Source organism: Pholis gunnellus, assembly GCF_910591455.1.
Source record: "Pholis gunnellus genome assembly, chromosome: 10".
NCBI classification, from domain to species: Eukaryota; Metazoa; Chordata; class Actinopteri; order Perciformes; family Pholidae; genus Pholis; species Pholis gunnellus.
In genome coordinates, this window is record NC_136537.1 from 18,039,546 (window position 1) to 18,056,074 (window position 16,529).

Here is a 16,529-nt window from a genome sequence, read left to right on the forward strand (position 1 = left end):
TTCGACTGGAGGAATGATAATTTATCTGTTGTGTTGCTTGCACAAGACCAGTGATAAAAACGAATAACAACAGCATGATCGCGTTGGAAGTGCAATCTGGAGCCACTTTCAGCCTCTTTTGTAAGGCAACCACAGCTTCTTTTCTTTACATGTGACCTACATATTGCATGCCACTGCCAGTTCTAGAGGACTCAAACAAAGTCCTTGTAATTATATATGACTACATTCCAATAACTGGTACTATTACTGAACTATAACACTAGTTATAATAGTTGTTGTGTTACAGCTTTAGAAATGCCTTTGCATATTATTGCAGGAGAGAATGTTTCTTTCTATGTGGGCAAATGTACCATGGCAAAAAAACAAAACAAGTTAAAAGTAGCATAATCTGTCTGTTGTTTGGAAGCATTGTATCGGCTATGGGAGTAAGTATGAGATTCCTTCACAGCTGAAAGAGATGACTCCCCCCACTCCTCCACATTATCGTCTTCCTTCAGAGTTCAAATCTGTGTGAAGCACAATTCCATGAAACCCCCCTTCTATCCTCCCGTTCTCCTCGTCCTAACTCCCCACCTGCCTCCCCGTCTCTGTCTCTGTGGTGGCGCGGGCAGAAGTGGCATACCTTTGTTCATGTCAATCAGCTGCTTCTTCTTCTGCTGCCGCTCCTGCTTTTCCCGCTCTGCTTTCTCCTTCGCCAGCTTGGCTCTCTTGATCTTCTCCTCCATCTCCCTCTTCTTGTGGTTCTCCTTTACTGCTTCCTGATGAGGCACACACACACACACACACAGAGAGAGACACAGACAGATATAATCAGAATCTGTCTCATGCCACCCCCACTCTTTTAGTGTCTACGCTACTGTATAGTGTTGTGAAGCGGCAGCATGCCATCAGCAAATTCTTATTCAGAGAAGGGTTTGATAGTTAGAGATAAGCAGCTGGAATAAACAATATATCATTCCTTTTAATACAAGCAAATTTGCAAGGCTTCTTCACTGCTTTACATATTTCCAATAACACACAAAGCAGATTTGTTGTCAATAATACATCAAAATAGCTCAAAAAAAAAAGCTAGATGCTCATCATACATATGTACCATGCTAGGGTATTTCCTTTGACAATATGTGGGAACCATTGCATGAGAAAAGAGTAGCAACAGTGTGCCAATCTCTGAGGACAGAGACAGAGATATTATCCTCCTCCTCCTTCGTGACCGGCTGAAATGTCAGGAAGGAGTCAGAGAAAGAGAGATAATCAACGGTACAGATTCAGCCTTTACAAATGTGTCAGTTTGTTCTTGTGCCAACAGAGAGTAAGATGCAACCGTGTGACCTTTGGAGACAACAAAATGTTCTCTCATCCCAGGCCTGTGGCAGAGTACTTGACAGGCCCAATCATAGGTGTCATGTGTGTGAGAGGTCATACTGTATGTAGATACATGTATATATATACATGTGTGCCAATGCCCGTCCATGGGCATCTCTGTGATGTTCCCCCTTATGTATGCATATGTGTGTGTATGTGTGTTAGTAAGTGAAGGCATGGCCCTGTCTGTGCACTGATATAATAAGTGGCGACAGTAGCCCCCCCCCCCATCTAATGCCCCTGTGGTCCTGATGTGTGTGCCGTGTTGGCAGCTAAGACAGAGGGATTACAGGGATTGTGGGGAAGGAACAAGGAAAGAGCAGCTCATGATGCCAGTCAATAGTAGAGCTTTGCTCCATGTCCAAGGACACAAGCCCTCATTGTCACTGTCTCCTTGTTGGATGACAAGGGCAAAGAGAGAGAGAGAGAGAGAGAGAGAGAGAGAGAGAGAGAGAATAATAACAGGGAGTGAATGTGTTTTTGTATTATGTGCATTACGAGAACATAAGGGATGTTTTGCTTCGTAAGCTGTCGGTGAACACTCAAAATCAACCTTCATTTTTTCCCTATCGAGGTTGTGTAAATGATGCAGCTACACTCTATAAGGGCTATCGACTGTGTGCTCTTTGCTGCTCTTTTGGATTAGGGCGGATGAGAGCTGCGATGTATATTCAGCGACGAAATAGTTAACATGTGCATTTTGTTCAAGTGATGGGCAGCACTGGCAGAACGAATCAGATTGATTACTGTCCTCATCCTCTTGACAGGACTCAGGTCATTTTGGAAGTAATATCACTGCATTGCTCAGCATTTACAGCATAAATTGGATGATAAATTATGCAGATTACAAATACAATCCTGCCGGCTAAACTTATTTTAAACAAACAACTAATTCTGAGTGTAAACATGATTATGCAATGTAATTATGTTGCTCTAATCACACGGCACCACTAATTGCCATAGCAACAAATATGTTTTCACTGATCGCTTGTTCTTCCCTTTACCATTCTCTTTGACGGCCTCTATTTTGCCGTTGGCAACAACTGATCGTATCAGGTCTCATTTTCTTGCCAACGCTGTATATTGTAGGAGGACATACAAGAGATAAACAATCCTCATGGGATGTGTTTTCCAAAATAATCTTCAGTGCAGAGAACCAGATTCAAACCTCATCTGAACAAAAGACAAAAGATCTGGTTTCTCTCGAATATTCAGTTTGAGAAATCTGTAGATTTCATTTTGTCTCTTGAGTACTCTCATCTACTAAAGATCAAAGTACAATATGATTCCAGGTGACCAAAGAAACAAGTTATTTTTGACCCTCACACTGAGTCATCTGTCCATTGTATAGGATCGTCACTAGTTATGGTGCCACCCGATGAGAGCTTAATTCTTTATTAAAGTGAAAACCATCTACTGTCTACTTTGAATTTCTAATTGAGCTAAACAAAGTTTAAATATGTAATACCCATTAATTCCCACAGTCTACTGAAGACTTGTTAACTTCTGTGATCTCGAAACATAACATCATTAAGCGCCACAGAACAATTTAGAATTACATTTAAAAAATCCATTTAGTTGTCTGAATTATCTTGTTTTTCGGCAAATAGATCCCCAGCTCCTCCAGTCCACATGAAGAAGTGTAATTGAGAAAGATACTTAACCCCCAAATTGCACGTGAAGGCAGTGTGTGTAAGTGTGTGTGTGTTTGTGTTTGTGTTTGTGTGTGTTAGATTATATCCTGATGGTCAGGATGGCATTCTGTATTGCAGCCCCAGCCATCAGTGTAAAGCACTTTGAGTGGTTGGAAGACTAGAACGCGTTATATGAAGGCAATCCCATTTACCATGGAGGTTCATTCATTCAAATCAATTCAATATTATTTGTATAGCCCAATATCACAAATAAAAAATTCTCCTCAGAGGGCTTTGTTAACTGGACAGCATACAACATCCGCTGTCCTTGGACATAAGGGTCACTTACAAGCTTTTCCAGAAATATTGACTTCGTTGCACGGCCTTCTTCAGGAATGCAACTTGCTTAAGTGTCCTAAGTACGCGACTTCAGAAAGAAAGAAAGAAAATGATTGAGACCCACTTTCTTTTTAGTACTTGCTACCAATCAAAAAAACTGAGGATTCTGTTCGCAAACTAAATAATCAAATTCTTATAAATAGTTTCTTTTCTAACAATAATAATAAAGATTAAACCGACAGACAAACACAGGCACATATTTTGGAAACATTTGTCAAATACAGCATGAGGAGTTGAACAAAAGATACAATACAAAGTCTAAGTCAGAAGAGCAGCACTTCAAACTAACGCTAAAGGTCAAAAGATTTCCCCCTATGATTATCTACCATGATAGATATTGTCCTTTGTGGCCTTGATTCTACCTAATAATCCTTAAAAAACACTGAACCCTGCAGTCCACAGGCCACGTTTATGACTGGCTTTGTGCCCTGAACCCCTCTGGTCTTAAGTTGGAAAATGCGGTGCAGGTACCGTGTACATATTGCTCAGAGGGGTATGTAAATGGTATGCAAATGTGGAATAAGAATCTTCATGAAAAGACAAAACAAAATGTGTGGTTTAGCATAATAGCACCTTAATGCCAGCTGGAGTTGTCAACAGCACTATTGAGGCGGCACATTGAGGCTTTATGAGCCTAAAAGCCTGTCCATCTTAGACACACCAGAGGCCACGGGTGTGACATACACTCATTTCTTCTCATGGCCTCCGGTGTGTCTAAGATGGAGATTACAAGTACACCTCTATCTATAACTGACTGGAAAACTAAATGTTGTGCAACGCAGGTCCAATCTACCAACAAGGGCCAGGCAGCATCTTCCTTTTTTCGGGGTCTGTTCTTTCAATAATTCATGCAATGTATGTGCTGCTCTTCCTTGACCCTGCACAACACGATACATCTCCCACAGCACGGCTCCTTTCCGATGCATACAAGTTTGCCAATCCAATGAGGGAGCAATGAGTATTTCCAACTGCTCAGTTGCACCAGTGATCTCACACAGAGAGTGTCGCTGCTATATCTCATTTGAATTTTACAAACACTACAGCGTCTGGGCTTTAAGCAGCAAATGTGTTTATTAGCCATCTGTTACACTGTGTGCCAGGGTGTGTGTGTGTGTGTGTGTGTAGGGTGTAGCTTCAAGAAGTTATAGGTTACAGATTGTGATACTTCTGCTCTGCGGTATAGATGTATTCCCATATTGATAGGTGACCTCCAAAATCTGGTGCAATGATTTTTATGTGTCATGCTAGCGTAAGAGGAAATAATGAGGAACCATGACAGTGATTCAGCAAGAAGGTGGGGGAGAGTGGCACAGCCAGAGCCTCATCTTCAGCATTATTAGCATGATTATGATAATTTGTCATATTGTGAAGGAAATAGTAAGCTTTAGAAATATCAAATGGGCTCCGAAGTGGACGGATACACCCGGAGACACTCGCACACACACACACACAAATCATCATTCTAATCTCATAGATGCTCTATCTTGCTACTTTGGGAACCCGGTCTGGATCTTTTGGTCTTATTAGAAAGTCACTCAATTAACAAGGAAGACTGTTAGCTCATCCCAGCCCATCTGCTGCGCTTTGATAACTCATTAATGGAAAATATCCTCATCCCCAATGCTCCTGGTCAGGATTACACATACACACCCTGCGATTGCATTTCACTCATACTTTATTTCAGAATATGGCAGCAGCATTAAATTAACAAATTGTTGGACTCTTCGAAATACTGTCTCCATTTGCTGGAATCAAATAATACTTCATTGGCCGCAGAAAAAAAAAAAGAAAAAGAGAATGGGACGGGAGTGAGGGAGAGAAAGAGAGATGAAACAGAAGGAAAATAGAGTTAATGGATTCTCTTATCAGTTACATTCAGTTCTGTGAGGACTGTCTGTCAATGCGTTTACTCCAATGCTCATGTCGGTCGGGTGCATTAAGCCCTAGCTTTTTAGTAAAAGCAATTTAAGGTGACGGTATTGCAATGGAATTCTTTAATAGTGCAGATGCTTTGTGCTGTGAATGCATTACACAGGGCAATGCAACAAAGGCAGAAGTTAGCGAAGATGTTCTGTCTGAGTCAAACAACTCAATATTGAAATAAAGGTCTGAGGCTCACCAGGCATATCAAGAAGTTAAATTCAGCGCTCTTCCCTAAAATACTAGCTGCCAAGAAGTCATAATATTCATTAGATTTGCCATTTGGAACAAATCAGTGATGGTTGATGTAGGTCGACTTTGTCAAAGATAAATAACTAGCAGACATCTCCCCAAAATTCCTTCACTGACAAAAAAAAAAGAAAAGCTGAGGAGGATGCTGCGAAGGAGCTAGCTCAGTTATTTTCAGAGTAAGAAAATAAAAACATTCAAGTAGAAACAACCATTGATTCCATTGAGCAGATGGGATTAGCCTTTCTGTCAGCATAGCAGAGGAGCCAAAAACTATAAATAATATCTGAAGAATATGGTGATTAAAGGATTGTTTTTATATGAATACATTAACTTATAACCAGCCCCCCCCACACACACAATTTCAACCGCACAACACTTTATCCCACTCAGTTCCCTCCCCTTATCCAGCGCAGGAAAGTTTAAATCAGTAATAAAATATTCATATGCAGCTATTTGCTTGAGAGAATAATTTATTTTCTTGGGTGGATGCCTCTTTTAGAGATACGCAACTCTGGAATCCTTGAGGGAGCGTTGTGTTGTGTGTTGGTGCACTTTGATCAGTGGGAATGAAAAGTTGGTTTCAGATGGGTATTAGAATAAAGAGAGGAAAGGATTCAGACAAGGGGACCCTGCCATTCACATGAATGGATTGAGAAGACTGAGAGCATGCCCTCTAGACACCAAGTCATCATCCTGACACCAGGAATATTCCGGGTGGTGCCAGGAGGGATGGGCAGTGTGTAGAAGGTGGAGAAACAAAGAATAGATATTTAACAGACTTGTCTACTCAGGAAAAAAAAAGAACTCTTGGTTAGTTCTGAGAGGATTTGGTGTTTCCTTGTCATTAATACGACCTCTTTAACAACTGATCTGCTCTCCCCTGTTTGCTTTGTTCACTGCTCTCGGTAACCACATTTCCTATAAAACTGCAACAAGCAGACTTTTCCCACTTGTGTATTCTCTTTCTACATTTATTGTAGAAATCTGGACAGGAATTTAAATGTGTTACATAATAAACACAGTAAATTGTGTTATAGTGCCGAAGGAGGAGTGTTTATGGAATATATTCTAAAAAACCTTTCTTTTTTTTTTGGAGTGAACATTTCAGTAGAAGTAGATAAAAGACTTATTTCCCCTGCATTATAGTTTAAAACTCTCAGGTAGAGTGGATGGTATTTTCACCGACTTTAGGATTTTAAAATCCTAACCTCCTCTCTAGACTCATTACCCTCTAATACATTCCAGCGGTATCTGCAATGCCCTATAGAGATGGCCCATGCACACACATAGACACAAACCACTGCACGCTACTGAAACTATGTTTAACAGGTAAAGCGGCTTGCCCAAGCCTTTATCGAGCTCTTTTATCAGTAAGACACTGTTATTATACAAAATCCTATTCTAAGCTATTTTCTATATATATATGTTATGTTCTGTAGGTTTGAGCATCTGAAGCTCAGGATACTTTGGTAAATGCCATCAAGCAATTTGTGGATGTATAGAATAGTGCATGATTGGAAAATATGCATTGTTAGCTGCATTGTTAGCTTCTATACATACTACCTACATCGTAATTAATATAATATTTAATCGATTTCTTTACTTTTGTATTCAAACGATGTACTTTTAAAACAAAAGGGTCTCGTTTGTGATATTTTCTTCTTATGTATCCAGATTTAAAACACATGTCAGATCCAGCGTGTTGATTGGACCAAACTAATCTTGGATAAAACATGTGCAACCCATTTTTAGGAAAAGAAGAGGGTAATGCTTTTACTTTAAGCCCCTCTAAGTTAAGACACTTCACACATAAGCTGTACTAACATTTAATACATGGTTTATAATGTACTATAATGCAGTTGTGGGCAGATGTAAGGACATTTTAAGTGTTATTAAGAGTTATTAATGTATGATATTTGTAAGCAATCAAAATGTCTCCTATGAAGACGTATTATTTATCATCACAACTGTGTTTTGCTATATTGTCATTCATGATCTGTGACCACAGGAGGAGTTGTTGGACCAATAAATTATTTAGCAGATATATCTGCTAACAGTTACATTATCATTGGTTATAAACTATTTATTTATATGCTGATTATAGATAATAAAAAGGGGGATTTAAACTAAAGTGTTACAGAGACCCACATGCATAACCTTCAAGACTACGATGGCGTTGGAGAAAATGAAAAATAAATTATTGGCAGACGCAGTGGCATTATGACCTACTAAAAAATGACATATGGAAGGAAATCACACAGCAGGTGCAAGAACTTAGAAGAAAAACTGAAAAGCATGTCAGGGCCAACCAAGGGAATATGAAGACCAAAATAGGTGGCTAGAAAATACGGTGCACTCTCCAATACCTCCCAGTTTTATATGAGGAAAGTGAAATCCCCCTCGGTATTGAAACTAGAAGTTGATTGGCTCAAAAGCACACATCTTGATGGACTATCAGGTGTAATGTTTCACTTGTTACTAACGTCCAGATTACAGTTGAATATTATCTTCTACGGCTGGCGAGAAACAGAGTGGAAACACTTTTCTGATATGACAGCGCGCTTTCACCTCAGCCAAAGGTTTAGAGGAGCTGCTTAACATTACTGGCCATAGCAAAAGAATGGAGTCGATTTCTTTCACTTGAGATATTCCAAGACCAGCCATCCAGTGGCGAAAGTGACACTGCATGTTATCTGTTCTTCCCTCTGCACATTTATTTATTATCTACACTGCTTTTTTACGCTGCCTGGCAGATACAGGTAGACATGCGGTCGAAATTAGCAACACTATGTGATACACATTGTTCAGGTAAAATGTCATAATGGTGCAAAGTAAGAGATCAGCCCTTGTGTGTTAAGTCTGTTTAAGTTGAAATATTGTCCATCATATGAAAAATACTGTTTTTCATGTAAGATTTAACTGTATAAAATGCTCCACATCTGCCACATGTTTATTCTAAACATTAATAAACACGTGCAAGTAAGCGGTTGGGAGCATGCATGTATACAGGGCAGCTACTCCTGCTGGCAATATGTTTACCGCCCACATGAGTTTTATCCATAAAAGAATAACATTTTAATGTTCGTTCGGACCTCCTGAAACTGTGATGAAGATGTGTGCACACAAATGCTGTTCACATTTCAATGACACCCGATGTGTGTAATAAGCAAGTGAAATTGTGTACGAAAGAATGTGCATGTGTGGGTGGTGGCTTCTGTTAGTCTGTGTGTGTGTGTGTGTGTGTGTGTCAAGGTGGCAAGAACCATAAACATGAGACTTTACATGTATATGTGCCAAACCATAATCTATATATACTCACCATGAAGAGGATGCGGAAGTTGGCCAGTTCTCCGAAGAAATCCTCCACACCGACCGAGTGGGGGTCAAAGGCAAAATAGCTGCCTATGCTCTCATAGAGCTTCTGCATGTTCTTGTGCATCGTGGACAGTTTTTCATACTGCTCACGAGAATGCTTGGAGAAGTCGTGAGAAAAACAGAGTTAAGGAAAAATGGACAAAAACATATCTCAAGCTCAGACAAAAACTACTATAATACTACTGTAATCAGCAATATAACGACACCTCACAAATATGTTCATCCAGGACAAAACAAGCCATATTGAGAAATGATCACTTCAGGCTTTATTGCATTCAGAAAGCCCACCTATGTCAAGGTCAACAAAACAAAAGACTGGACGAAGGAAGGGTCAGAGACAATCGAATGTGCCATTACAATAACCTCTCTAACTCACTTTGGAGTCAATGCCATGGTGAGCTAATAGCTGCAGCCCTGGAGTAATGGAAAGGTGTTTTGTAGTCAGCAGCATGACACAGATGGTTGCTGGAAAAGCTTATTGCAGTCATTGTTCTATTGTTTCTCCCAACAACAGTGGGGTCAGGTTGTTGTGAACCTCACAGCTCACGTCGCACTGTGTAATTTACTGAACAGGCGAGCACTTTTCTCCTGGTGAATGGCTATTGACAGCCGGCATCAGTTCAGCATTATCACAGCAGCCACTGACCTCATGGAGACTGCACTGCATGTGAGTCTGAGACTCCAAGACTCAAACGCACACACACACACACACACACACACACAGATACATACATATACGCCAGCAGCTTTAAACATACATGTACTTACTTGCAATCATAGACAAAAAAAAAAGAAAGAGAACTACCCCTCAATATAAACTCCACCAGCATCAGTTTCAATGCATCAACAATTTGTGCCCAACAACATTAAGTACGTTCTGTCAAAACGGCCATTGACCTTTGTTTTCTCTTACAAAGAAGTTTGATTAACCTGGCTGCTGATGTTTCTGGGGACAATGTAATCATAACAGATAGAACCGACTTTCAGAGCAAGACAATAAAACACAAATTGTAATAATATGGTTTTTGTAGTCAATATCTTTGTGTTTTGGAAACGTATGCACCTCATTTTAGTGAATACAGTGCATGAACTGGTCAGAAGTCCACGTCTCTAATTCTAAATGGCTGTTGAGCAAAGGGCTTTGCATGGCCAGGCATGACAGAGTGTGATTTACGCAACTGATTTTGATGCATACTCCCAAATTAACTGATGATACATACATTGACACAGTTACTGTCAAATGATGAAGAGAACTGTGATTTAGATTGCGCCACTACATGTTATGCTTATGTACTAAGGCAGCCGCCTCTTGGTCACAGCGTCACGGGTACAGATATACACCCGTCCTGTGATTGTCAGGGCTAAACACTTACCAAGATATTGTTTAAATGTGTGATCAATCTGCCATTATTTTGTGAGAACCGCTGTTTTTCTACAATGCCATTTATTCACGGTTTGTCTGTTCGTTGTTATCTTGGTAGACGTCCATGTTGAGGTTCAGGAATTGTTGTGTCATACAAACGACACATTCACACGTGCCTGTATGTGTGTGATGCATTTGGGCTCTTACTGTTCATATGGTCACATGTAAGCACGTATGCAAAAAGGTCTTTGTGTATCTGACAGAAAATAAAAGCATTAAAATGGTAGGCTGGTTGGATTACCTCCCTGCAAGTGTTTACTACAACAGCAGTATCATTGGCACGGTCCAGGTTAGCAGCAAGCCCACACACGGGCCCGATGGATGGACTCATCCTGCTGTCTTTCCTCTTCCCTCTCTTTATCCCCTTGTCTGCCTGGACATGATTTATCCCCCTTGTTTCTGTCAGCCTGTCCTTATCTGTTCTTTTGTCCACCTCCCCCTCACTGCACTTGTGTGTGAAAACTCAGGGGCCCGGTAGACGTAAAAGTAAAACTTTTGCCAAAAGAAAGAAATCTTTTTAACATCCAAACCTGACAGATTTCTACAGTGAGTCTTGGAATGATTCTTGTAAGTATAAAGAATCTCTTCCTAGGTTCCAATCTACCACTAACGACAACATCGTGAATCTAAATATGAGTGCTTCATGCAAAAATACTTCTGCAGTCAGTTTCAAGTTCTAGACTGTGCTTCACTTACAATACTCCCCTCAACGACGCCTAATCGGTCCGAATGGAAACATGTCTACAAAGGATAAAACATGATGAGCTTGAATATGTATTGTGGTCAACTGAAAACAAGAATCAGCAACAGGTTCATTTCAAAAGAGGAAGCCAAACATTAATGTGTCAGCAAAATACATGGAATTGATTATTAACGACATTTCGATACATTATTGATTCCCCTCTACGGCAGAGCCCAAAGTGCCTTGAGCTCAGGAAATCTTAAGGTCACAACTGTTGCCTTCCTTGTAGAATGGTACTTTAAAATATTGAGGCAGTGGTTACTTTTGCTGCTTGTTGTGGCTTGTGGCTCTCTGTGTTGGTTCTTTCTCCCCTATCTCTCACTCTCTCATTCTCTCTCACACACACACACGCTGGAATACACATGTATGCACATGCGCGGTGGTAAAGTGTCCCGTTGGGTACTGGACTGAGGCTGACTGGGCTTTTGCTCCTTGTATTTCCACATCAAAGACGTATCATATTGATGGAGCCTGCAGCGAGACAGCCGGTATGCTGGAGCCTTCATCAAATACACATACAGACACAGAATGAAGAGGCAAACACACACACACACACACACACACATGTATATATAGTACACGTGCACATGTTCACAGACCCATTCTTTGAATGTCTCTCTGTCAGGTTGTCTTTTATTCTTTTCTTTATCTCAGTTTCTCACAGTCATTGTAGCCTTTATTGTCTCTCCTTCTCCAAAGATAAATATTTTTCTACGTCTTTCTCCTTTTTTCCTGTCCACCACTTATAAACACATTCCCTTTATTATTCTTTCTCCATTTCCCCGTGATATTCTCTCTGTAAAATTCTCTGACTCAAACAAAAAAACGTTCCTTTCTTTCTCTTCTACCGAGAGTGAATTTTCATCGGTAGGCTGTGTGAGCTGTGTCTGGTATTCTCGTCATTTGGGCTTGAAGCAGAGCAGGGAGCAAAAAGCAATGTGTCTCAAGGTAAAGCATCACGCAGCCTTTGGTTGCCCGCGACCCCGTGTGTCTCTGCTCTCCTCTTCTAGCCGTCCTCAGAGAAGTGCTGCACTTCCTGTGCACTGCACCTCAACAATGCAAAGCAAGACAATTTCTCCAGGGCTTGAGTGCTCAAAGTTGCAAATGTACATGCTACTAAAGATATCCGGGGATTTTACGCTAAGGGCCAGATTAAAACACAAGTTCTGCAGAACCCAAGACTATTTCAATAACTGAGTCTGGAATAACTGGAGGATAAACAATCAGAGTTCAAAAAGGGCTTGTGGAATAGTAGCATGTCACTAAGCATAACACACTAAGGCTTGGCTTAAACAACTCCAGCTTCTGACAGCATCTCATCTGACAGTGTTGATTTACAAAGACAATGTCAGATGTAAAATGTGATGTCGATGGCAGTGCTCTACTAGTTCATGCTTTTATCATTCTCTCTCTTTCGCTCTCTCTCAAATCTCCTGTTGTTGCCAAAAGCCGCCCTGTCCTTGTAAAAGTCTCGAATTAGTTTCTTGTGCTGCCACAGTGTCCTCATTACTGTGTTTAATCAGTCACTTTTTATCTGTGTGTTTGACATGCCAAAAAGGGTACATTTAACATCAGTAAGCTCAGATTAAGGGCACTCATTTTTAACACCACAAAGTGACATCAAAATCATATCCAAGTCAGACTTACCCTAGATGTAATAAAAAAAAAAAAAAAAGCTTTTTGGAGTCAGACTCAATTCAATTTGGTGATAAAACCGAGAAAGGGAGGAGAAATGAGCCAAAACAAAGTTAAAACTGTTTTTACAATGGTCACCTATGAGGATGGCAATAAATTACCTGGTTTGTTTACCTGTGTGCATGAGAGAGTTATTAAAGTGCAGCATAAAACTCAACAGTGGGGGCCCAAAAAGCCTCCTTAATAAATCTCCTGTAACCTAGTTGCATTAATGTTTATTTAATGCTTTTCCTATGTGCTTGCTGGCCCTTCCATCCAAGGCCCCACACTAAGCCTGCTTTTCTCCAAACCCCACCATCCCTGCTCCCTTTATCCCCACACCTACTGCCAACAGCCCCTGTGGGCCAAATTACACCAAAGCTGCCCACTGACTGGACACAACCCATCATGTTGAGAGCGAGTGCAGGATGAGAGAGGGATGAAGGAATGGAGTGCAGATGTAGGGCACAAAGTGAGAGAGAGAGAGAGAGAGAGAGAGAGAGAGAGAGAGAGAGAGATGTAAAGGCCACTAGATGTAAAATATTTTTAGCTACTCAAATCTGTGCATGAATGAACCAGCTCTGATCTAAGTCATTTTTTATACTGCATCACGTCTTTGCTTCATCATTTAAAAAAAAGGTCCAATTTGTTTATTATAGAGAAAGAGTCAATAAGCAGAGTAAGTACATTAACACTGTGTTGTTGTGTTTACAAGGGTTTCCTAGTCCAGTAAGTCAGGATCCTAAGTGAGGAGGACAGGACCATTCTGATGCTGACAGCATCCCGAGTTGGGCCAAAGCACAGGCAATAGGGCTCTCAGAGGGAATTAGCAGAGCAGCCAGTTCCGGAAAATTGGGATGGGACCTGGTGCTGAGGTGGGTAGAGGGAGGAGGGAAGTGTGTGAGAGGAGGGAGGGTATAGTGAAAAGAGGGAGGGCATAAAGGAGGGAGGATTTGCCAAAATTGAAACGGGGCAGCATACTGTACGTTTAAAGGTGTAGACCAAGGTCACATATCTGAATCTACTTAAACTGTAATTACTCTGTGTGTGGGCAGTAATACATCTCTATAAATATCATTAAAGAACAGGACAAGTCCAGCAGCGCTGATTTGTATTTAATACACTACACCTACAAAGTCCAAGGAAATGAAAAGTTATGAGTAAAAAAAAAAGCAGCCCTGCTACAGCCTTTACAGCCATGCTAGCAGTTCTAACAAAGCGACAGTGCTTTACCTCAGTTGTGGTGCTTTGAGCTGAATACTAATGCTCACGATGAAAATGTCAACATGCTGATGTTAAGCAAATAATGCCCACCATCGTATTTAGCATGCTAATATTTACTGCTATGCAAATTAGATGAGAAATCACGTATGTTAATACAAGTCATCCTCTGGGGATCATGAATGTCTGTGCATCAAGGTAATCCATTTCATTTTTATCGTAACTTTTCACTCCAAACCAAAATTGACAACTTCAATATGCTGCTAAAGGAAATCCAGTAAAGTCTTGATTTCTTCTACCAATGCATTCAGTAAACATATTTCAGTGGATAGGTGAACACTACTGGTGGCGCTACATAACAAGTGGGCTCATGAACTTTAATTCATATAATGAAATCTGTGGTAAACATGAACGTCTGCACCAAATGTTACTGTCACCAATACTTGTTGAGACATTTAACTCTGGATCGAAGTGGTGGACAGACCGACAGACAGACCAACATTTTCAATTCATGAGTCCTGCAGCAACAGTATCCTAAAAAAAAAAACAGCAGAATTATCCCTTAAAGCAGCAGTAGTTGTCTAGTGTCTTTGAGCCGTCACAGATTTGCGAACTGATCCGGATAAAAAATGACTTGATACTCAAAGAACAAGAGAAAATTAGTTTTAGGCTTCGACAATCTCAGCTTGTGTGAAATAGGAGCCTTAGAGGCCAAGAATAAAGAATTCAAGACAGGTTTATTTCACATGGTGAAAATAATTAAATCTGTACCAAACTGAATGGCTTAGTGAAACAATACTACTCTCTGAAAATTGCTGGACTTTGTCCAAAGTAATCAAAGCAACACCTTGGATGAAAATCAATCGTGTGCCATCGAGAAACTCTATCTTGTTGATCCGTCTTTGTCACTGCACACCAGACAGATATACACTGCACGCACGCACACACACAGACACACACACACACACGGTACCGCCCCCCACAACCCCCCTCTCTGTTGGATTACAGACGGTGCCAACAAAGTGGTGATTACTTGCCATCTCCCTCCACTTCACAAAATGTAATTAATGTAATACTTATTGTGCCACTGCAGCAATATCAAACCTGAACATCAGTGTCTCAAATGCTTCCTAAATTACTTTGCATTCAAAATATATATATATATATATATATATATATAATGTACATACTATAATATATAATGTATAGAGAGTAAAGAGTTATAGCGTATACATATATATTTAATAACTGTGAGGGATGTGTTTTTACCCATCACAGGCTCACTAAATCATATAACCACTTTGGCACAGGGATCATGACCTTTCTTCTCTTCTCCATCATCTCCCCTACAGCTCCTACCGCCTTTTTTTCTTGAAATTAAAAGCCAGATTTGATGTCAATTTTACTGTCAATTTATTCTGCCCGCCTGCCTCTGAAATATTTATACCTGTAGAGAGGAAGGTTGTTTCTGCTTAAGCATTCAAAGCGCTTCACTACAGCACCCAGCTGGTGTTGGAACAACTCAATGAGGGGCAGAGTGTTGGTCGTAATGACTACATCTGATAAAGGAAAAGAGACCATATAAATAAGATATGAGGGGATTAGGTCCATGGGAATGACCTGTTGAATCATGTATAGGCTATTAAAAAGCTGAGAGATAGCATGGAAAAATGGGAAAAATATAATTTGGTGTCCACTATAATGGTGCTGATGAGTAAGTGTGTGTAAAATCAACACACTCCTATTAAGATTAGGATTATCGAGACACACCCACGTGCACACACAATTTTGCTGTTGTCATCCTTTCATCCTCCTTCAAAGCAATCTCATGTCACATCAATGCCAATGGCCTGTGCCTCTCAGTGTAATGTTCAGAGCGGTAACATGACAATGCAAATCCACTGTGTTTACAATGTTCATACTTGTCAAACTGTGAAAGGTCAAGTCTGTTGTTTCCCTCTGACGCTGATCTAATCGGTACACATCAATCCCTACCTCTCCATTACAACAGCTCGCGAGATGCCCCCGAAGAGACAAGTATGTGCAGGAACACAGACGTCACACAATAGACATAAACTTGTACACCGGATTACATAGCTGAACATCCACAGGAAACCCAATTGGAGTGCATGTTTCAATATTTCTTATTTGGAAAAAAACACCCGTCAGTAATCTTTTGAGATGTTGCACATTCATTGATTAGGTCGTCAATAACTACAACCACCACCGTCTTTTCCTCAGCGCACTGAGGTCTGAATCTGGCAGGAAAAAGAACACAATATTCTCCTGATATAAATAACAATTCTTAGTTTAAATATTTAATTTTGTTTAGATTAAGTTACTGCACACCTTTTGAAGACTTAATATAACATACACTATTGCTACATGCACACACCTTAGTGCCAAACACAATTGCGGCCGCATTGTGTCTCATTTAAATTGCCCCAGTTTCTGACCTGGCTCGCTTTATTTCTAGATAATATATTAGCCTCATTGCCTCTTACTGGGAAGAAAAAAACTGTTATTT

At 40.4% G+C, this 16,529-nt stretch overlaps 1 protein-coding gene across 1 annotated transcript in view; it reads right to left on the reverse strand.

The window, feature by feature from the left end:
• diaph2 (diaphanous-related formin 2) overlaps window positions 1-16,529 on the reverse strand; it is a 346,355-nt gene that overhangs the window by 55,066 nt on the left and 274,760 nt on the right. Inside the window, exons 27-28 of the mRNA XM_079167333.1 lie at window positions 8,887-9,051; window positions 623-758 (exon numbers count right to left, since the gene is read on the reverse strand). Coding sequence (XP_079023459.1) covers window positions 623-758; window positions 8,887-9,051 — 301 coding nt within the window. The remainder of the gene's footprint in view (window positions 1-622; window positions 759-8,886; window positions 9,052-16,529) is intronic.